The 24258-nt window shown below is 46.9% G+C and overlaps 1 protein-coding gene across 1 annotated transcript; it reads left to right on the forward strand.

The window, feature by feature from the left end:
• The first annotated feature begins 211 nt into the window (after positions 1-211).
• On the forward strand, positions 212-16815 carry pitpnc1b (phosphatidylinositol transfer protein cytoplasmic 1b). Its single transcript, XM_086113420.1, has 10 exons — positions 212-560; positions 6311-6459; positions 8199-8287; positions 8535-8542; positions 8912-8983; positions 9574-9663; positions 10039-10194; positions 10826-10889; positions 13671-13748; positions 15321-16815. Exons 1-10 carry the CDS (start codon positions 513-515, stop codon positions 15431-15433), a joined length of 867 nt encoding a protein of 288 aa, XP_085969546.1. The 5' UTR covers positions 212-512; the 3' UTR covers positions 15434-16815.
• The last annotated feature ends 7443 nt before the right edge of the window (positions 16816-24258 follow it).

The following is a 24258-nucleotide window of genomic DNA, read 5'->3' on the forward strand; positions in this document are numbered from 1 at the left end:
AGTGGCAAGCAGCAAAGCTTGCAGAGGGAGGAGACTGCCACGCCGCGCATGGAAAGTCCAGGGAGGACACAAACAAAAACAGAGGCTGCCAGCGAAGGAGTGGAACAGGTAGAGTTGGTTGTTGGGCTCTCTGTCAGTTGTGGCAGCTAAAAAAGAGACAACCGAGGAAGTGGGTGGTGGGGGTGTGGGGGGGGCGGGGGGCGGGGGCGGGGGGGGTGGGGGAGGAGGAGGAAGAGGAGGAGGAAGCCGCTGCAAACATCGGAAAGTTCAACTAAAATGCAGAGCTGCGCAGAGTAAGACGACACACTCATTGACGGAAAGAAGCTCGTGGAGCTGTGACGACAGCAGGGGAGAAGGAAATCCCCCCCCCCCACACACTCCCGCTCCCCCCTCCTCAAAAAGCAGAAGAGGAGCGTTTCCAGAAAGGTCACGGGTGTGCCAAAGCGTGTCTGCATGCGAGCTACCCAAACACCGCACCAAAAACAAAGCAAGAAAAGCAAAGCGGCAGCACCATGTTGGTGAAAGAGTACCGCATATGCATGCCGCTCACTGTGGATGAGGTAAGTGTGTCTGCCGTGACCTGAGCTTTGATGACCGCCGCCAAGGAGGGGGGGGGAATGTTTTCACACCCGTGGCGGGATTACGCTAAGGCCATTCGACTAATCTGACGGGAATTTTGCGATGGCCTGAAGCAACGATCATACTAAGTTTTCAAGTTGTTTTTATGATTCCATTTATAGCTGCCGTCTGCCTTGATTTTCCGATAAGTGACACCAAAAAAAAACAAAAGTAACAATATTGCGGTCAATGTCCCTTTTTCAGTGATTGGTGATGGGTACAGTTCTGAGGTTGGGGGTTTCAATGCGAACTCTGGTGCTTCGGTGGGTATTCAGAGTCCCTCCTGATAAACAAAAATAAGCTAATTGCAAATTCCACCTACTCCCACTCTATATTATGATCAAAATGTATCACATGCTTATTTTTTCAACCAACTTTTCTCATGTTTTTCTTATCTGAAACAAGCGCAAGCAATGCTAACATGATACATAAAGGTTTTAATATGTCTTTTCGGTTCGTCTTTCGGCAAAAGTAAAGGCTAATGAAGCACGCATTCATATGAAAGACCGTTTATCTACTTCGGTTCGAGTTGCTAACTTACGGCACACATTGAATTGCAGTATTTTAAGCGTTGACGATGACAACTTCGCCAAATTCGACCCAACAAGTCTGCCGAAAACATGAGGCACTAAGTGTGATAAACGTCGGCAGTGTTAATGCTAGCAGTCAATGTAAAATCCCCATTGACGGGCTAACAGGAAATTAATTAGCAGCAATTTCCGAGACAAATATTCCTGCTCATAACCAAAAGTATATATTCTTCCTAATCTGTGAAAAAAAATAAGATAGATGAATAAAGAGCAGTATACATTTTTTATACACAAAATATCTTACGGCTCGTATGGCGCCACGCTGCCCCAAGAGGCCAAGGCGCACACAGCGGGAGCAGCCAATATTTAGTCTTCCATGTTTGTAATTGCTCTTATTTGAATGCTATGTTACCAATTGATTTTCCGACTGGTTAACACGTCTGCCCCCCAGTACAGAAGTGGCGAGTTCGATTCCGGCTCGGGCCTTCTTGTGTGGAGTTTGCATGTTATCCCCGTGCCTGCGTGGCTTTTCTCTCCGGGTACTCCCACGTTCCAAAAGCAGGCACGGCAGGTTCATGGAACACTCGAAATTGTCCCTCAGTGTGATTGTGCGTGCGGGCGGTTGTTTGTCTACGTCTGCCCTGCGTTTGGCTGGCAAACACAGTTGGGGGTGAACCTCGCCTACTGCCCCAAAACAGCCGGGACGGGATACATCCATTATTACATTGGAGAAGAGGATTAGAAAATGGCTGGCTGGATAAATAATCACATTAAAAAAAAATTTAAAAAAATGTTGATTATTTTTTTCTGCTATCGCCCGCGACAGCACATAAAGTAAACCCACTTAACAAAAGTAGCCAAATATAACTTTAATATTGTTTATACAATGCGGCGCCATTTCCCTGCGTTGCAAACGCGTCACGAAAATGTTTTAAACGATGCAAATCAAATTAAGAGCAAGGTCATGGAGGAAACGCCCCACATTGTACGACTCGACTTACTTTCGGTTGCGCTTTTAGCAATGAGGACAAATATATTACATAACTGAGCGCAAGAAAGCAAAAGTATTTTCTCCGGGACGATTTGCTAGTTGATTGGCAACGCCGTTGCTCTATGACACATGAGTATCGCCGACATTCACTTCTCCCTCCTCTTCCTCCGCATATCAAAGCACTCCATGCTGCGCAGTTGCAAACTCGTTGGACCGGATTACCGTTTGGCGATACCCACGACGCAAAGAAAACAAAAAAAAACTTTGACCCTGCAAGTTTATGTACAAAGTCGATCCCGGCGAAGGGCGGGATGTCACAGGGATGAGCGTGTCCTCTTCCTATTTGACTCCTGTTACCGCCCCGCCCACCCCCCTACGGCCCCTCCCTCCTTGTTTTACCTGTTAACAATGACAGGAGCCCAAGATGGGATTGACTGTATCAGTGTAGCTCGCGGGAGCTTCATCCTGCAGCAAATCCTCCTTGACCTGAAATAATCTAAGAACGACTGCGGCTCATTTAAGACGCCGTCACATCGGGGGTGCGCTTAACGCTCGCCTTTAAATCCTTTCGGGGGAATTTAAAAGGCGTGCCGGTTGATGTGCGGGTATGAGCTATCAACTTGAACAACACACGAGCCGGGCCGCTCAGCCACCAAATACCGAGTCGGAGAATCCAATTTGCCAACTGATTGACGTGACGGCGTCTGGTGAGAAACGCGCGAGTCCCCGGGTGCTTCAAGTCAATTAAAGCTCGTGTCCACAACTCACCCTCTGTCAATCTCGATGCAATTGACGTTATTTAATCAGATACCTTTGGTACTAATACTCAATAAGAATCATCATAATCTCCTGATTTTGGTTTTTCAAAAAAGAAAAAAAAAGGAATGACTTTCTGACCCAAAGACGGGCGACAAATTTTCTTTCAAGAATGAGGAAAAATAATAATAAACTAAAACAAATGAAGGAATACCATGACCACGTTTCTGTCGATGACAAGGCAGAACTGGAGAAACGACTTTAAGCAGAGCAGAAACATGATGAGAAAGTGGACAAAAGGATGTCGCCTAATTGGATTTTAAGTCAACACACCCCTGTTGAAATACCAGCTTGCTTTTTTTTTCCGAGCAAAAAAAAAAAAAATGAGGCCAAGATAAATCGTGTCAAAACATTTGCTACCATTTTGTGGCATCCACTGCAGCCTGGTCATCCTGGAAGGGGGATTCTCCCATCTGCGGCCCCTTCTCAAGGCCCCCCCTTCTTCAAATCTAGGCGGAGGGAACTATAAACAATTCCAAATACGAAAGAGTGTGAGCACAAAACCTCCAGGCCAGGAAAAAAAAGTCGGCCTACAACAAGTGAAGTTTATTTGGGGGTTCATCCAAGGCCATTTAAGTCACTCGCATTTCACATGAATTCGAACGTGAGTGGTTCATTCCGAAAACAGCCACATGCCCACTTAGAAGAGGCTGCGCGTGCAATTGTGCGAGCACTAACTCAGTCGTTTATTTCTACATATCTTCTCGAAAAGACTTTTTTTAAATCAGCACAGTGTGGGCTATCGCTTGAAAGTTTGGAAATGATTCAATCCGGGTTCTTTGTTTTTTAACAATATATCACAAAAAAACTGGCATTTGAACAGGGTTGTGTCAACTTTTTAATATTAATTGTATCTGTATAAAAATTGTTTTTTTTAAATAATAAATGGATACCATTTACTTTCATATGTGGAAGAGAAGAGAATGTGACGAGTCTTCAATGACCATTCCATAAAAATGCCATGAAATTGGACATCATTGAAAGTTCACAAATTGTAATGAGATTTTTTTTTTCCCGGCATATAAAAATATTCATCCGTGATTGAACATTTGACATCTTTCATTGGGTTTGGCCTGCTAGTGGAAAGACAAAGCGTTGAACAATTATGCAAAGTTGTTGTCTTTTTAATGATTCTAAAAAAGATTTTTTTTAAAACCACGCCGCAAAACATTTCCACATGCACGGGAGGGACGGACGGGTTGGCTGTTTGTAAAGTCATCCTCACCTTTATTCTCTGAAAACTGCAGGAAGCAAATGAATGCCAAGTCTCTTGTCACTGTCCCTTTTTTTTTTTTTTTGATTGAAAAGCAGACAAGCCTGTTCGACGTAACGCGTCGCTGGGATTGTCTGAAAGATAAACATCCAAATCTTTCGTGTGAAATCTAGCCGCTCATCTGGCAGGGCCCGTTCTGCCTCGGCTGTGCCAAAATTTAAAAAAAAAAAAAAAAAGATCTTTCTAATGACTTGTAAGTAAATGTTGCGTGTTGACGCTGTACAGTAATTAGAGCAAGGAGGAGGAGGAGCGTCATCAAAATGTCATTAGTGAAGGATGATGCCCCAAATCTCCTTTTTCACCTCGTTTTTCTTTTGTCATCTGCCTTGGTGTGACAGAAATGAATAACATTTTGCATGCGTTTTATTTTTTCTTTCCATCCTATGCGAATCAAGCTCTTTTTTAATCAAAGTAGACAAGAATTATTTATGAGAAATAATGTTTAGCCAAGGCAAGATCGATGGAAAGCAAGATCAGAGGGGAAGTATATGAACGTGCCGGAACTGAACTTGATGAGAGGTTGAAAAGATTGTGTCGGCAAGCCAAACGACCTCGTACACACACAGCGTGTATCGTTATTAGCATCAAGACAACCCGTTTGTCCTTTGACAGCATGGATTCATCCCATACACAGCGGTCAAAATATATATATATGGATTATTTATATCGGGGACGACAAGATCACATAAACGCGAAATGTTTGCTACACAAGCGACATGGTGCATTCGGGGTACATTCTTAACGTGGGGAATTTGTAAAAGCAACGTTCCGTTCGACGCATGAATCGTTTTAACGTTTTAAAGATCAGGTGAAATTTCGATTAACCATCCAACCATTTTTTTTTTGTACTGGAAATTTCTCCCTGCTGAAAAGACAAACAAATACTAAAGGGCTAGGTGGTGTCAAACAGTCAAAGATTCTGCCTATAATTCATGTGTGTCTTTGCCAATATGTGTTGTTGTTATTGGATTTTTTTTTCTGCCAAATATTGGACTTGGCATCAGCCTCAAAAAACACATCTGTCAGGCCCTATTTGTAACTTGCATCTTGTCGACAAAAGGCAATTCCACAAGGCCTGATCAATTTCTCCAATGATTGACACAATAGAAAACTATTTCATGCTTTTTTTTTTGGTACTATTTAGGGGCACATTGACACTCCCCAGCACCGCTAAACAGTGGCACATAATAAACACGCCATTAGCCGCCGGCTTGCCTATTGAGCATTGTGTGTACAGGCCAGGAGGAGACGGCATTGGGATGCAGAATTATGTGGCATATTTGTTCGCGATAACGTCAGACACACTTTTATTTGCTCTCACTGGACAAACATGCAGCTATTGAACAATGCAGCCAGCCAGAACAATAAAACATTTTCTTGTGTACACGCTCAAAGTTTAGCAAACAAACGGAATGAGAGAACTCCGTTTAAATTTAACGAGATATTTTTAGACACAAACACTTTGGGAATCAAATAGTAAAACACGCTTTCATCGGGTCAGGATTTTGATGTGGAGCCATCAATGATGAAATGAAAGCAAAGCCCATCGCGGCAAAAATGTAAACCGAAGTTCTGTCAGTCACAATTCACGAACTGAGATCATGTACGCTGAATGGTCCACGCAAACAGCCAAATTTGTTTTTTGAGAGGCTTTCGTTATTTCAGACAGGGATCTTAAATAGCATAAAACAAGCACAGATGTTTCTAGTGGGGGAGGGGGGGGGGAATCCCAAGTTGTCACAAACAGTGGCAACGTAAGATGGCTGCTCTCTGGCTTCATTGTTGATAGTCCATTCAGAGTTCTTGGGCAACAAAGTCAAGATGGCGTCTGCCGACAGCAGACTCCTGGTCTACCGTATATCTGCGCCGTAAATGTTACGTGCTACTTGTCAGCGGCTGTTCTCAAAGGGCGCCATTGTTGACCGGTCGTGACGGCGCTGCGCCAACACAATATGTCAGCTTCAACGTTACGGCGCCAAGTCGCGTATTCATCCTCTCGCGTTGGCATGATCAAAGATTGTTTGCGTCTCCTCAATGTGGGAAAATGTTGCCTGAAATCCCCGTGTCTTGCTCCGGCTCCAGTACAGGATCGGGCAACTGTACATGATCAGCAAGCACAGCTGCGAGCAGAGCGCGAGTGGAGAAGGGGTGGAGGTCGTGAGGAACGAGGCCGATACTCACCCCCAGCACGGCCCGGGACAGGTGACTGAGAAACGAATCTACCTCAGCAGGTAAGAAGAATTCTGTTTTCCTTTGGGGCAGCGCCATGAAGGCATGCGATTGTGTTTCGTTGGATGACTAACTGCACAAGCTGCGATCCAAATCTGACTTCAACGCGTGCAGTCAAAGCATTTTCGACAAACACCTTCCCGGAGTGACGTTTGAACTGTCTGCATGCAAAGTCCAAATGCCAGAGACATGCTGAGGCCGATACCGCATGACAGTTCCAAGACGGCTTAAGAATTCTCAAGCGCGAGTACATGTTGTGTGAGAGGGGCAATCTTCCTTTTTTTTTTTTAGCTTTCAGTAATTATGGCACGGCCATGATTATTTTTGTCCTGTTATGAGCTGAGCCGTTTCTGGGTAAGGTTTGCACATATGTGCCGCAATTGACAGTGACATTGTTGCCATTGATAAAGATAATGGTGATTCTCCCTCCAAATTTTTTAACTGCTAAATTAATTTCCCACACCTAATCTCACCTAACTCATTAACCTCAAGCAACCTCGACGCTTATTCTTATCACCACTTTAAAGCCACCAACTAATCCGAAAATAAACTCTGAAAGAAGAAATGTTCACACCGCGGAGGATTTTCCGAATCTTTTCTGTGCTCCTGAGACTTTCGGTCCCCATTACTAGAGATATGCCAGAACTTACACACATACAGATTCATATTCAATGCTGAAATCTTACCACCTAGTCCTGAAAGTACAAACCTGCCAAATGCACTCACTACATTGTGACTTTACTCCAGAAATGTTTGGTCCTCATCAGCAAAGTTGAGCTGTTGCACACGCATGCTTGTACTTGGTATCTAATGGGTACATTGAGCTGAGCAGAACTTAGAGGAGTCCTCACACCCTTTGCCAAAGTAAGGACCGTGAACGCCATAGTGGCTCACCTCAACAACTTCACATCCTCATCGGTAAAGATATGCCGGAGGTTTCCACAAGTCACATAAACGTTGCATTATTCACATCCTCAGCAGAAAGCGGGAAGGACTAAAATGGAGTTCACTCATTAGCATATTTGATTTTGACTCATAGTACTTATGTATATATATTTTTTTACTTCACTTGTTTATTTTTAAATACATTTTTTGTTAAATCTCTGGACTATGCTTCGGATCAACATGGTATTAGCACAAATGCCATGTAGCTATAGTTCATGTGTTAGCAAACTCATTTATACATTTAGCTCCCTTAGGCCATGGGTGTCAAACAGAATGCCCAGGGGCCAAATCTGGCCCACCGCATCATTTTACGTGATCCATGTGAACCACTTTTTTGGTGGGGGGGGGGGGGGGGGGGGGGGGGGGGCGAGGGTAGGAAAAGTGCTTTTGAAATAAAACCTGATTGATCCAGTGATTGCCATAAAAACGGCGAGCCAGCCGGCAAGCGTGTGGAGTATGACCTGAAAAGAACCTGAAAAAGTATTTTGTTTCCAAGAAAGGCGTCCTCACCCAACCAAATTTGGCTTCCATGGAAATTGACGCATCACCGCATGATCAGGCCCCAAAAACGATTTTGACTGCTTGCAACCACGTGACGCGGAACAAGCGTTAGCCATGACTTCCCAACCATGAATCACGCAAAACAAAAAGTGCCGTGAAGAGAGTTGCCCACAGGTAATCTGGCGACGAAACTCATTTCTTGAATTTGTTTTCTCTGTGTGCGCGTGTGTGTGTGTGTGCGCGCGCGCGCGTATGGCTCCACTCCCCGTCCTCGTTCCTCCCGGTGCGGTTTCAGCAAGCTGCCAGCCTGGGCGAAGGCGTTTGCCCCGCGGTTCTTCTACGTGACTGAGAAGGCCTGGAATTTCTACCCGTACACCATCACAGGTGCTTGTTGGTTTGTTTGTTTGCCTCATTGTTAAGCGGCGCTTTCACACCCAATCATTATGCAGCTCATGTTTACCCTCAACAAATGTTTGCACGAGTGCCATCAAATATTGATCATATTTGCTCGTATGTGTGTCTGAGCGCATACGCATGAGAGCAAATCCATGTCGATGCATGTGGGAATAGCTAACGCAGTTTCACACCCCCCCTTTTTTTTTTTCCATATTCAACATCTGCGGCACGACAGAATACTCGGTAAGTCTTCCTTCCGTATCATACGTAGACTCCCAACAGAGCTCAAGCGATGTGTACACACTAGGGCCTAAATCGGGACTGCGCAAAGTGATTAAGTGAATCGAAAATAAACCGAAGTGAATCGTGAATCGAATCGATTTGTCCAATCCGAGTCGATACTCCGCCCGAATGCAAACAACTGTTTTGGCCTTCCATTTTCTTTACGGACGTCCAGCGATTTCTCCATTTATTATAGTTTTGGGTTGTTTTACAACCATTTATTTTAACGCATTTTGTGTTTTCATTTCATTTCAATTCACCAATTTGAAGTCGGGAGTCATTTCAAGAGTTTTGGTCAACTAACGACGTTGCTTTCCGGTCCCCTTCCAGTTGTCATTTCTGCCCAAGTTCAGCGTCCGTATCGAGACGCGATTCGAGAACAACAACGGCTCCAACGACAATGTGAGTATGGTCGAGGTGAGAGAGAATTAGCCACAGGAGTGACCCGCATCACTTCGCGTTCATAACTTACGAAACACTCTCGGGTAGCGCCGTGTTGTTAGCAACACTCACTTCTGCACTGTGTCAATTTTACAAGACATCGTGAAGTTCCCTTAATAGGTATTACATTTAAAAAAAAAAAAAAAAAAAAAAGATGTCATTCCCAGTAATTCCATTCCCTTTGTATTTATTTTTTAGCTACGAGGGGAAATTCAATTTCCAGTCTTTTTGAGCATGATTACACGCCGTGCGTGCGCATCAAAGCAGCGATGCGCGAAATGTAGTTTCCACGCGACAGTATGGCGAGGGCACATCGACCGAGCTGATGTCTTCGATAACAAGTCCTAATTTCGACATTTTGGTCCGGATCGGACTCCCGACGTACGGGCCTCCGCCGTCCACCAAACTGACGTCTTCGGGAAGGAATTACCGGGCTTCTTTTTACTCCAGATGACTTTTGCCTGATGTGCACTTCGGCGACAGACATGTTGAAGCTTGTCTTTGTTTGTTTTTATCTCCTCACATGCTTTTTCTCTCTGTTTTGGACCAAGATATTCGGCACGCCGACGCCCGCGGAGCACGTGAGTTTCCTGGATATCCTGAGTGACCCCATACCCGAAAAGCACTACAAAGAGTCCGAGGTGCGTCCGGTCATACGACACAAAAGGCATCAGGCGGCGGCGACGTGAGCGTCCGCGTCGGAGGCTCACGATTCGCGCCTTTGAATCCAGCAGAGGCAGACATGCGCACCATTTACGCCTTCTCATTAAAAAAAAAAAATAATAATAATAATAATAATAATAATAATTATGAGCAAAAAGAAAACAAGAGCGCAAGCGAATCCCGCTTGAAACGGCACAAGGAGGATATTCAAATCGCCGTTGTAATCACCCTTAAGTCGCCGATGCGCACAGTGACACTTTATGGGCCGGGCGGCGCAAAGCGTTCCGCTCGCCCGCAATCCCGACTTCACGCGCCTGGCGTTTGCTGATGGGACGCGTGTTTGCTCGGCGCAGGACCTGTCTCGCTGGCAGTCGCGTAAGACTCAGCGAGGGCCTCTGGAGGAGGGCTGGAGGGAGGACCACCAGCCCATCATGTGCTCCTACAAGAAAGTGCACTGCAGCTTCGAGGTGTACGGCTTGCAGACCAAAACTGAGGATTTCATCCACAAAGTGAGACGCAAACCTTGTGCCTTGAATTTTTTTTTTTTTTTTTTTTTTTTTTTTTGGCGCAAGCTGCCAAAGTATTCATGACAGTCTTCCTTGTTACTTGATGGTGATGACGTGCGGGCGGCTAATTAGGCCGCAGCTTTTATTGTCATGACTAATTAAGGAAACAATATTCGCAAAGGACAGAAAGGCAAAAACAAATGTGGTGCCGGTTTCCATGAACAAGCAATGTTCCCTCAAAGCCTTGCGCATGTGCAGTGGCGCACTGTTCTCAGCCCCTTAGCGCACAGGCAAATGTATGCAGCGCATCCCCCCCCCCCCCTAAAAAATGTTTTTATGATTATTACATCATTTGCTTTCATTGATTTCTGAACAATTGAAATCTGGTTCACGACATAAAATGTGGCGTATAATCCAGAACCGATTCTTGCAAATTTAGGCTGATTTTATCTGGATGTCCAGTCAATGATATGCTCTGTTATGATATCGCGGTGGTTTGAATTTTATTTTATTTTATTTTTTGGTAACATACTCATGTCAGGTTTTGGACAAGCGCGATGGCGAGGTCGCCACCGTGTGAATGTTTGCGTGAATGCCGAGCGTTTTACTGTCTTGTCATCTCTTCTTTCGTCAGAACATTCGTGACATCCTCCTGATTGGTCACCGGCAAGCAGTGGCTTGGGTGGACGAATGGCACGGTGGGTCAAAGAACACACGACGCCTCACTCCATGACATCGAGGCGCAATCGTGCACTTGACCTTTGTCCCGCCGGTGCAACTGGAGATTCCGACACTCGCTGTGCGTTTCCTTGACCGTTTGCCAGCTTAAAAACAAATCTCGAAAAACAACGGCGCGCCATCATTATTTCCGCCACTAACTTTATTCAACTCGAACTGACGAAGTGAGTGGCGTGCCGTTTCTTTTCTCTCAACAATCACGTGGGAAGTCATACCCGGCGGAAAAGACGTTCGGAGTCATTGGGTTAATAATTAGCCATTCTTTATTATCTCTTCGGGCAAATTCAAATGACGCCGTGCCCCCATCGCTACTTCGCTTGTTGCCGATTCACTGGGTAATGTATTTTCATTTGCGACCGTAACTTCATCCAGTGCATTTTTACCTCACGATTTGGCAGGTTTTCCGGCTATTTTTCAAGAAATGTTGCTTTTTTTTTTTTTTTTACATCAACCGAGACCGTGAGCGTGAGGGTCCCATTCGTAAATTCACTCTGAGGCCCGTGCGGCGCTCTGCGATTGCGTCTGTTTCGAGAGGCAGAGCACGCCGCCCTCTCGTAATCATTTCCGAATGCAGCCGATGTTGTAAACCAATCAGCAGCTCGCGCTTGAACTGTGTTCCATCCGTCACGCTTGACGCGCCGCTGCGCCGCGTCCCCAGACGGAGCGCCCTCGAAAGCGCGCCGGCACTCCGCTTTTGGTGCCCTCCGAATAACCAAACGACACATTTCGACAACGGTTGGAGCGACGCAGTGCATGCTTGCAAAACATTTTTCCAACGCGCCCCCGTAGAGCTCAAAACTTAACGGCAGCGTCGTGGCTCCGTGTGGAGGGTTTTTGTTTAGTTTTTTTTCCCTAGAATTGGGGCAAAAACCGTACACTCCAACGCATTATGCAAATCCCAGATGAATAGTCATGAGCCACGCGGCGAAAGCAACGTGGTCATTACTTCAAGGTTTTTTTTTTTTTTTTTAATCAAATGTTACAAATTTGCAGGAAAACGTTCGGATGGGAAAATAAAAACATTTCCACACACGCAATGTGAAGAGAACTCGGGATTGGGAATCAACAGCTGTGTAGCCTGAAGTAAAAAACACTTTTTAGTGAGGCTAGTGTGTGTGTGTGTGTGCAGCATAATGAGCATGCGGTCCTCCCAAGTGAAGACGCCATTCTAGAATGATGGGCCTGCTAGGGAGACCCAAAAGAAACATAAAAATGACGTCCCCCAAAAATGGGTCAGTTGATGAGATGAATGTAGTGAATGAGCAGATTTCTCCACCAAGCCATTCTTATTTTCATTATTCAACGACAACAATGCCAAGATTGATTCCTAGAGTGAAAGAGTGACGTCATGCCACTTTTCCCCTGCATTGGCCTTTTCGGGATTGATGCCCCCCCCCCCCCCTGGCCCCCCGCCCCGCCCCAATGGCGAGAGCATGGACACGCAGTTAGCACCAGAAGTGGCCCAAAAGTTATGGACAGCATTTGCAAGTCATCAGGAAGTCTCAAGTCCAAACCTTCCCGCTTCAAGCAAGTGCCAAGTTGATGTGGCAAAAAGATCAAGCAAGTCAAGTCGAGCTGTCGCCACATTTCAAGCATATATCATCACCTGTCAGAAGCCAAGCCCTAAAAGCTTGATGATTGCCTGCCATTAGACGCTACGAAATGCTGCCAACACAACACTGCTTTAATTAGACACGGACGGGGCTTTGGCACCATCTTGGGCATCTTGGGGCTTTTCAGTTCTACCCCCTTCCCAACTGAAATTAGCGGGTAGTAGTGATCCGGGGCGGCCCGGTAGTCCAGTGGTTAGCACGTCGACTTCACAGTGCGGAGGTACCGGGTTCAATTCCAGCTCCGGCCTCCCTGTGTGGAGTTTGCATGTTCTCCCCGGGCCTGCGTGGGTTTTCTCCGGGTACTCCGGTTTCCTCCCACATTCCAAAAACATGAATGGCAGGCTGATTGAACGCTCTAAATTGTCCCTAGGTGTGAATGTGGGCGTGGATGGTTGTTCGTCTCTGTGTGCCCTGCGATTGGCTGGCAACCGATTCAGGGTGTCCCCCGCCTACTGCCCGAAGACAGCTGGGATAGGCTCCAGCACCCCCCGCGACCCTAATGAGGATCAAGCGGTTTGGAAAATGGATGGATAGTGATCCGTGGTGACACGCGACCAATTGGCAATATGTCCCTATGACCAACAGTAGGCGATTCTGCGCCCCGCCCCCTTCCACGACAGATTTCGCGTTCTTTCTTTTATCATGCTTTTCAGCGTCCTCAAAATGGTCAAAAAAGCAGCGGAGGATCAACTCTTTGCTCCTACTGAGACAACGGTTTAAATGGCGATCTCCTAGCTTTGTTGCGGGGGCGTGCTACATACGAGGCCGATGGCGCGCGATCTTATGATTCATCATCACGTAATTACCGGGAAGTCCCGTCTTAGGCTTTCAAACTGCTAGCGGAGGCGTTCCGAGGCGATCACAACCCGCCGCCGATGGCGCGCGCTGGCCAGTCAGTCTTGCCCACTGCCCAAAAAAAAAGCGTGTTTACCCGTGATTTTGCGGCAGTGGGAAAGGGGTATTGGAGCGCAAAAAAACGGTGACGAAGCGACTTTTTCAGCAAGTCAGAGGTTAAAAATTGACCTTTGTTGGGCCGTCATCAAACCGAAACATGTATTGCAAGGTTGTGATTTTTCTCTATTGGGGAAGACGCACAAATTAATCGGTGTGTGTGTTTTGCACTCATAGGGCTGAGCTTGGAGGAGGTGAGACAGTACGAGAAGATGATGCAACAGAAGACCAACATCAAAGTGAAACAAAGCACAGGTGAGAAAATAAGGTTTCCTCCGTTTCTGGCGGGTACCGGCGGGCCAGCTCTCCGAAAGCGATCGTGCCGCAGCGCGGCTCCGCGAAGCGGTGGAACGGAGCCACCTGGCGCGCGCGTTCCCGACCCGCCCCCTGCTGGTTAGCGTCGCCAACCTCGGCCTGATGCAGAGGTTGGCAAAAGTGCCGCGGGAGAAGAAGAACGGATGCGACTGCTTTACTTCAATCGAATTTTTTTAAAAAAAGTCCCGACCCAAAATTGACTCAACCGGAAACCGTTTCGCTTTGGATAACTCGACTGGGCGGACTAAACGTCCGCGCGCGGATTAGTTTGCTCGAAATGAAGAGGCGCCAGGTTTCCTCTTCCTTTTTCAACGGCACAAGCCGCAATTGTATTGGCGCACAATCCTTCCGACATCGTCAAAGCAACGCTCTCAACACAAAGTGCCGTCCGTCAGATTCAATATCAAAAAAAAAAAAAAAAAACGTGATTAAAAATGAGAATCACAAGAAGAAGACGAAGGAAAAGAAGTGAGGCATAAATGGACCCGTTTTGAGGCCGGTGTCACTCGCGATGGCTGCAAGCTGAAGTTTGAATGTAAGCCAACAACTGTAGTTTTTCCCAACAGCCAACCGGGAGTTTGTCCGTTGGCGAGTCGCACGCGTAACGGAAGGCGCAGTTCAATTCACCGGTCACATTTAATCCTCGCCCTCTCTTTGTAGGACAGGAAGTAGTCTTCGGAAAAAAAGGAAATATCCAAGGGCAGACAATCTAGTCCTTCACGCCACTGGCTCGGTGGAAGCAATATCGCAGATCCAAACCCCAGTGGGGCCTCCCTCTTTATCTCTCGCTCGCCATCACCCCTCCCGTGCGTGCGTGTGATGATGACGATGATGATGAGACTTCAAGGTGCCACAAATGTGCAGTCGTTGCTCAAGAAGCTGCAGCTCGACTCGCCTGCCGTTGCTCGCGTGCCCCCCCCCCACCACGCAGGCACATTAGTGGTTTGGATTTCATTCATCCACCATAATAAAATGAAATGGAGGTCATTTTGCTTCGGCGAGTCGTAAAAAGTGTGCTCGTGCGATATAGCGTCCAGTCCAGGGTGTCGTCCGTATCGCTCTCAAAGTCAGCCGGGCCCCCCCCCCCCCGCCCCCCAAGGGGAAAACCAGTGGCTGGACTTGAATCGCAAAAAAGGGGGGTTCAACTCATGGCAAGCTGAAGTGTGAAGCGCCACTTAGCCTGATTGGAAACGGGTCATTTCTCATCTGTCTTTCGAATCATGCGAGCTGCTTTCAATCTCTGAGAAAACAGCCAATTGAAAAATGGGATAAAAATTGGTCGCATTTGTTTTTTGTTTTTTTGTAACATTACAACAAAAGTAACGACATTCAAACGGCGCTAGTTTTTATTAGTTTCACTTTTTAAAAAAAATTGTGTCTATTCCTTCTTTGTAAGACTACGGGAAAAAAAAATCTGGAAAAAGATGATCTGAATTTTACCCTGCCAAACGTCAGTATGTCCTGAAAAAAAAAAAAAAATCTTTTCTCAATTTGACTTTTTCCGGCTTTCAGGAGCTCCGACCTCGTCCGCCCCCGTGTACTCTCGCTCCATGTCGGTGACGGACGAGCGTACCCTGAAGAAGATGGGCGCACCCGAGCCCTCGGGTGGCTCCACCTCCGAATGAGGACATCAAACGCAGTCGACATTTGGAGTGACTTGTTGTTGATTCTTTCATGTCCATAGAGGACAACGCAGCTATTTTTTGTTGGTTTTTTTTTCGAACGAGGAATATTTCTGCTGACGCATTCAAGGAACAACAACGGCCCCGACCGCCAGTAAATAGGGTCGCAAAATTTGGGGAATTTTCAAAGTTGGACACCTCCCATGGGACTTCAATCCTTTGCAAAATTGAAGCTTGGCTTCAATTGCAAACTTAAGGTCGTATCCCACCGAGCGGCGAAGCTTTACAAGTGTTTGCAGCCTCACATCACAACACCGCCGCCGCCGCCGCCGTCTGGAGTTTCTGACCCGAGCCGCAGCCCTTCACTAGCATGTACAAGCCCCGTTCTCAAACTAAAATAAGAATAATTTACAGAGAACTCGCATCCAGATTCGTAAAAAATTGCAGCGCTAAGCTAGCAATTCACACCCAAAACGAGCCGACGTTAGCCACAGCCTTCGCATGATTTATTGGAGTGGAATGCAATTAATCACAAACGTTCCAAAAATGGACGTGAAATTTTCCAACCCTTTGCAACGCAACTACAAAGACTTAACAATCCTTTTTTTTTTTTTTTCTGACGTCCATAACCTACTTCATGCAAACAGTATTCCCAGAGAAATGAGGCGAGACGCGCATTGCAAGGTTCCTTCCTGAGCCCATCTCAAGTTCGGGATCTTCACCAAACAACATCTTTTAAACCAAACACTTTCCACATTCACATTTGGAAGCATTCGCACAAAAATCTTTCGGATGGCTCGTCCAGAAACGGGCAATGGACATGCCTACCCAAATGTCACCGCGCTCAAGTGGAACTTGCCTCAAGAGGATTTCGAAAGGAGCCCTTGGACAGTTAAAGATCAAAAGTTAATCCGGAAAAGCCCCGAAGTGCCGATTTGATGCGTTTTCTCCGTTTCTCTTGCCCGGTGCTCATACTGTAACTGTAAAATCCTGCGAGCCGAGCTCCGGGTGTTTAGCGGAGTGGATCTCGAGAGCGGCACGCCGTCGACGCTACGGGTCTGCCTCCCCGAAAGGTCACAATCGGGTGTACTGACACGCGGCGCCGAGGCGTCCTATCGGCGCTTGATCTCGCCGCAAAACGGGTCGGGCCCAGGCTAAAACGTCAATTATGAGTCAATGACGTTGCCTTTGGCGAGTTTCTTCGCTTCATTTGGAACCAAAGAAGACTCTGCCAGAAAGCCTTCTGTGAGGAAACAATTTGCATAACGTTAGATGTAGCGTACGGTTTTCTAGGAATCAAACGGGAAATGTATCAGGAAACGATATGGTGTATTTTTCTTCTTCTTTTTTTTTTATTTCAATAAATATAAAATGATTTCCAGTGATTGGCCGCTTCTGTGAAATCTGCACAGACAGGTGGAGGGAATGGACTCAACGGCGCACATCCTCAAGCGCGTTTGATCGGTATTGACCCGCGTCACGGCCGGCGCCGCTTTGATTTCGCACCGCCGGTTCCCGCGCGGAACGAGCCGGCAGCAGCTGGAGAAATTAGGCCGCCCCGCGTTTCATTCCGCCCCGCGGCGAGGGGAGAGAATGAAAATGTTACAGTTGCATCGTGCACGCTTGCGAACTGTATGGCGGTCCGGCACCACGCCGAGGGGTGGGTTTGAGCCAACGGGAGCGGAGCCCCGAGGGAGTGCGGTCAAATCATCCCTCTGTTGGGGCTTTCCAAATCCTCCATTGATTAGAATGCACCATCTCCTTTCCAGATGATCAAAGTACGTTGCGGTCTTATTTGTGGACGTGCGCGTTTTGCTGGCGCAACCAAATTATTTTCGGCCCGCTCAATCGGATGACTGAGGCGTTGTTCCCCACCCTCTATTCATACTTTGCATTGGACAAATTTGAACGGCAGCAAGTATCGAGGCCGAGATATGACCTCGTTCGCTCCGTGACCAAAAATGAAAAAGCGCAACCACGTGGATACTTCCACTTCCACGGATTCATCTTTGCGCGGGCGCGGTCGCATTTCCGCTCTCGGCTCGTGTTCCTTCACCGGCCTCCCTCCGGAGAACCGCGAAGGAAGATGTACCGATGTGTTCATTATATGGAAATGTTCCCCGCGGTACATTCTCATAGATCCTGACCCCCCCCCCCCCCCCCCCGCAAGCTCTGAATCATGCCGCGATTCCCGCTCTGCCCATCACATCCCACAAATAGTGTGCGAAAAGGAGAGACGGGAGGCTCGCCGGCAGTGGCCTGCGCGCTCACCTGCATTGCCATCCTTGCTGTTAACTTTCACTTGGGGGCGAGGGTAGGGGGAGAGGGGGCGGGGGGCTGCCGCACACCTTCCGTCAAGACTCGGTAGAAACAGACCAGAGAGAAGCGAGTGAAGTATGCAAACTCATCGGATGGGAAAGACAACCTGCGCCCAGCATCTACTCTCGTCATTATAATTCATCAATTCCATTCAAAAGAAAAGAAAGATGGAAATGTTGAGAAAAAGCTGAATATAAAAAAAATAGCCGAACCGCGTGAAATGAATGTGCACGTATGTTCTGCTAATAATTGATGACATTGAAAGAAGCGAAAACACAAATTGCCCCGAGTGCATTCAAAACAATAAAAATGAAAAAACAAGTCAATTCCCTTGCTCAAGCCTTGGACAGTAGAACTGAACGACAACAAACTCACAACTTCCGTCAAAGTTGATCTCAAGGACGACAAGCCATAAACGCAGCCCGTAATCCCCAAAAGACAAAAGTCCCAACCGGCGCCAACGGTGAACCAGAACGCTGTCAAAAGCCATTCAAGAAAGCATTGTGAAAAAATAAAAAATAAAAAATGGCCTCGAAAACATAGCGGGGACCACAGTAGCGGGTTTGACGGCGCCATTCAAAACGGAGCACTCACCGCGCCGCGTGTTATTAGATTGCGTCGCGGTAGAACAGCAAACAAGGTGCCCCCGCGCATTACAGTGTCAGCGATCCACTTATGAGCCCGCTCGACCACGCAAAATGGCTGGAAATCCTCCCGCGCGGTCTCCCAATTTATAACGGCAGCCCGGGATTACTTTTCACGGGACTTTATCAGGCAGCCGGCAGAGTGGAAAAACTTATTGGCAATTAAGAAAGCAAATATAGATTAGCGCGGGACTATGCGCGCGCGAGGCCCCGATGGGATGGAGTCGGACGCCGCTGCTTTCGCACGATAATGCTTGTCAACGCGAATGGATGGGCTGCCGAGTTCTTCGTGTGTGTGTGTGTGTGCGTGAGTGCGCGCGGCGCCGCGCGGCACGACACTCCGAGAGTCCGGGCGGCTTTTTGCGTTTGCGCTGATGTGTTTTCATTTCCTCAGCAGCTGATCCCATGGCCGCCGCCGCCGCCGCGGCTGGTAATTAATTGCGCGGCAGCTAACGAAAAGAGCCGAGTGTTAAAAAGTCTTTGCCGCTTGGCGCTCCAGCCTCACAAACGCACATCAAGGCCGCCACCCCCCCCCCCCAACCCCCACCCGGCACACACTCAACAAAAGTGAGAATGAACAATGCAAAACGAGAGCCTTTTATAAACGTCTTAATTAGCCAAGCCCATAAAACTTCCCAATTTTAATTGCCGCACCAGCACAATTAATTACGAAACAGTAGCCAGCATGAGAGGAATCTATTTGATGAACACGTTTGTTTTGCGATGCTTCCCAAACTTGGATTGCGTTTTAATTTTCATTTGGCATCAGGCAAAGGGCTTGCAAGTCAATGTTTATTGTGTCGGTGGTCGTCCATATTGCAATTTTCTTTTTTTTTTGTCTTACCTCAATAGAAAAAGGTTCAATAAAAACGATGAATAAACAATCGGGCCTTAGCTAGTGGCTAATGCGGTAATTCCGATTTTTTTTTTTAAAGCACTATCATTTTTAATTGTATTTATTTTTATTTAGGTTATTTTACAAGTATTTGTTAACTTTAATTACCTGGGTTCCACCCCCCCCCCCCCAAAAAAGAACCCCACCACACAACAAGCCTTGGTGTTTCCAATTTGTTTTGAGGACAAAAGGGACGAATGCTATTCTCCTGAGACTCAATGTGCGTGACCTGCTGCTCGGCTTTATTTTTGTACTTCTCAGAAAATGCTGTTTGATTTCCGTAATTGTTGACTGTACATGTTGATTTGTCCTGGATTTGCTCTGTGGCTTTCTGGTCCTAAACATGTCGCCGCAGATCAACTTTTTAACTCGTTAGCTGAAATTCTGCTGAATTCCCAGAAGCGTCCGATGTGGAATGGAGTCGTGTCTCGCTAGCTTGCCGTCTTATTAGAGAGCCAGCGGAGGCCCGCTGAGACAAACGGGTCATTTTGACCCGGGTCGCAGCATCAAAGCGGCTCCCCAACACCAGCAAGTGACAACAGGCCCCAAGCAGTGATCGGTTGGTCCTTTACAAAAGGAAAAGGGGACCGAGTTGAATTCTCAAATCACCTTTCCCCATGGAAACGAATGGGATTGCTATTAATACGTTCCAGTTTTTTTTTTTTTAAATATGACAAAAACAGCACCCGTTGTAAAACATCACATGATTAAATAGAATTAAAAGAATTAAAGGCCCTATAACACCACATTTCAAGTGCAGTATTCCCCAATGCTACCGACAAATATTCACCTTCCGTAGATTTCAGACATTTTTGACAGACACTTTTTGGAATGCTTTCACAAGTCTGAATTTTGAGTCAGGCCCCTTCAGTGTAGTACCGGGTTGTGCCACAACACACGGGGGAGCACTGACGTCTACTGGAAGAGATGCAGTGTCATTAACAGCATGAAGAAGAGGCAGAGAAGGTCCCTCACGACGGCACGCTCGAGTACTCGTCGTTTGCAAAGAGCACAGAGGAGATGAATAGGAATATTCATATAAATATTGTGGTATTCTGATTTTATGTTATTTTTCTGCGCGTGCTAACTGATGTTAGCCTGTCTATTGAGTTTCACATTTTATGTTAGCATGAAGCTAGCAGACCTGCTGAGCATGGACTTCTCCACCCAGGCGTCCATTCTCAACGTTTTGAACATACACTAGTGGAGCTGCGAATGTTTAGGAACAAATTTTGACCGGCAAATACGCGATTCGAATTTGAGATGGCAGCAAAACCAGTTGCTGTTTGTCGGCCAACTGCGCTACAGTTCAGTCGCGTTCGGCCGCATCACTCTGTGTACGGCGGATCTGAGAAATGAAAGTGTGTTTTAACAAGTTGAAATGTATTTAAAGTGGGGGGGGGGGGGGGGCAGCCCAAAATGAGTATATGGCTAATATCCCGTATATGCGCGTACGAACATATACACATCAAGACAGGCGATTGATTGTAAGCAATCTTTGCTTTGTGGCGCAATGTCCTTGCACGTGCGTTGGGAGCTCCCCTTACCCCCCCCCCCAACACCCTCCCAACCGGATGAGTGCAAAACTGTTTCCGTGGCCTCTTTTACTGTCGTCACAAGAAAGAAATGTCACAAAGAAAGACGTCCTTCAAATGTATACGTTCTAATAAAACAGCCTGACGCACTGGCGTTTAACATGAACATCAGACAGGTGTTGTCATGCAGTTCGCCTCTGCGTCATCGAGCGAGTCCTCGCCTACTTAGGCATGCCATCTCCGACACTGATGTACGATCCCGCATGTGTGTGTGTGTGTGTGTGTGTGTGTGTGTGAGAGAGAGCATTAATCATAGGAGCAGAGCAGGAGGCTGGCGGCCGCGCTCTCCATCTGTCTCTGTCGACGGCGCTGAGGTTTTTTTTCGCTGACGAACAGGCCAGGAAAGAGTCAGCACTCATGCGCCGCGATTACGGGAGGTGCAGGGAAATAAATGCTGCGCAATGAAAGGGCAGCGCTGCGGCCATCGCGTGCCGCGATGCTGCGAGGGGGCGCGGCCGAGGTTTTTGCTTTCCGTCGTGCCACCTTCCCTGCGGGAGGTCTCGCTGAGGATGTGCCACGTCAAAGGTGCCGAAAAGGCGGCTTGAAAACCCACATTCAAAATTCTTGCTCTAGTTTCAAACCCAAGTCTAAAAGCCTCATTTGAAACCTTCACCACGATTTCACGCGCATAGCTGCCGAACGGCATTTACTGTTTCATGAGCGAGGAAGACTACATCGGTCCCTAAATCATTTCATAACAGCTCGAAAATGCGTAATATTCATCATTATGAAGCTGGAAACGAAAAAAAAATGTTGCCTTCTGAGAAGGAACACAGGAGGTCGTCTTCCTGAAACGATTGCTTGCGCGAAGCGGGCGTGCTGATCACGCGTGTAAGCGAGCGTGAACGTCAACAGGTGGGAATTTGTTTTCACTGCAAAGCACCCCGCATATGGCGAGGTCACCTGCGAGTATCCCCGCACAAACTGCCAGCATGTGCAATCGAAGCGCATGCCGCGGTTAATCCCGACAGCGGCGCTACATTGTGCGCGCGTGACCTTGGAGGAACGGAAGCTCTCCCGTCCTCATTAACATGGATGAAGCATAGCCAGCGGGTGGATGCACCTCAGCCCGCCCGCTTTTCTGCAAGCTAATAGCGCAGGAGTAGCACACGTGCAGCCAACGACAAGGCGCTCTAAGGTACAGCCACGCGTGCGCAGACCTCCGCCAGCATTTGGCACCGGGCCTTGCACATGAGCCGTTACTAAAGCAATCGGGATGGGAATGATGCCCTCAAAAAGACTCGCACATGTCTGACTGCCGATGAGGGCAACCTCATGTTGTCCCAATTCCCTGCCAGACAAAAACATTTGTAGAGAAACAAATCGTGGAGTGGAACATTGGGACTTGTTTTAACCCCCATCGTAACGCCAACCCAGACCTAATCCGAGGCCGCCAGCCCTACCCCCCCCCCAAGCCCAAAACCTAGTTCTAAACCTAGCCCTCACTTGTCCCTAACCTTCCCCTTGCACTGATCCCTCCAGTATGCGTTTACAGAAAACAAATGCAATTTTTTTTTCCAAACTAAGAAACTCATCACGTCATAGGACACATGGAAAAAAAATGTGTATTGCAAAGCCGAAGGCAGAAGAAAACGGAGTCTTGAAGTGTACCAAAAAAAATTCTGGCAGCTGGAACCTGCGATGGGTCAGGATAAAATTCCAACAACTGATTAATTTAAAAAAAAGATCATGAATAAAATCACTGATCTAATTTGCACTCCGTTCCATTCCGAGACGGCCTTACCCGAGGATTCTTTCTTTCTTTCTCTCCATGAAATTGCCCTGCGCACGCAGTTGTTTAACACTGCGCACAGTCGGGAGCGCATAAATATGCTTCAATACTTGACCCGTGTCTCCCCCGAGTAGATTCCTTCAAGGAGCTCATAAAAATAAATCTAACAGAGTTTGTCAGAGATCCGCACGCACGGCGCTTGGGCTGTCCGGGCCCATGTACTTATTCTAGAGCTTGTCGTCTTTGTTGTGCTTCGGCTAACAGTCAGCTTCATTTGGTATGGTCCAAATTGGTAGAAATGAAAAGCAATTCCAATCATCGATTCAAGATGCACCCCCTGCCACCCACAGAAAAAGAAAACAAACAAACAAAAAGAATAAAAATACCACACTCTACATAAGAGAATCTATTTGATTCAATGGGCATTGTGCTGCTCATTCTGGTGCCACTAGGTGGCAGCAGAATCTATACAAACATATGTGTAGAGTTAATGATGAAACGCAGAAGAATGTCTCCAATAAGCTGCAATAACATTCGCCATTCTTCACAGAGGATAAAGAATATATCCTTGTAAATATTGTTGCATGCTTTGTTGACAGCCATTTCTTGAACGCCACAAACACTCACGCAGAAGCTGCTGCAACTCATGCCCAGACACTCACACGCAGACTTTGTGATGCCACACGCCCCCCCCCATCCCTCCAGACCACATCACATAAAGGCGCATGCATGCACACAGACACTACAATGCGTAAGGTATTATTATGCTTGCAAAATGTTTTGTGTGTGTGTGTGTGTGTGTGTGTTTAAAAAGCCTGCGTTTATCGATATGTTTAAAGTGTGTGGGAGGGGTAAAGAAAACCCGAGTCTTTTATATGCGCTCTATGCAAGTCTACATTTTGTGCAGTTGTCATTTCCTGTGATGGTGAGAAAGTCTGAAAAAATGGCACTTTAGCATTATGAACAAACGTGTTCACTGTCAAGCCTGCGTGTATGACACGTTGCCGTTTTATTTTTTCCTGAAGGTTTTTCGTGAAGTTGAACAGACTTGCAGCCGAGCAGAGACAAATTGGACTAATTAGCAGGAAAGCAAGGCTGCCTCGCCAGTCTTGGGGTTTTGTAAGAATGCGGGCAGAAGAAAAAGGCTCCGGCGGTGAGCCTCTCGGCGCTGAAGCGAGGCCACTTTTTGATGTGCTGCGACTGCTTGAGTCACCTTGGCGCTAAAAGTCAGCTTGGGCGGAGCTTCTGATTCCCTTTAACTTATCAGAATTCCTTCTGGATTAATGTGAAGTCACCTTTCCATTCTCCAAACTGCATTTTTTTTTATCCCTGCTTAGTGTGGACTGTTATTTCCACCCCCCTCAGGGGGCAAATGAGAAGCAGAAAATATTGTGGAGGGCCGGGCCAAAAGTTTGAAATGTACTCCGGTTATCCATTTTATGTTGAAATAAGTAAATGACATTGTTTACAGAAGCTGATAAAAATGGGTTATTGCTAGATAATGAGAATGCTGTTGTTTTACAAACAAAACCAAAAAAACTACAGTATTTATTCAGTGAAATTACGCAAAGCAATTGTCATTGTGCAACACGTGTAACTCGATTTCAGTAACATGAACACGACAACATTTTGATTTGAACTTT

Source organism: Hippocampus guttulatus, chromosome 6, assembly GCF_054856545.1.
Source record: "Hippocampus guttulatus isolate MCC_2025c chromosome 6, RoL_Hgut_1.0, whole genome shotgun sequence".
NCBI lineage: Eukaryota > Metazoa > Chordata > Actinopteri > Syngnathiformes > Syngnathidae > Hippocampus > Hippocampus guttulatus.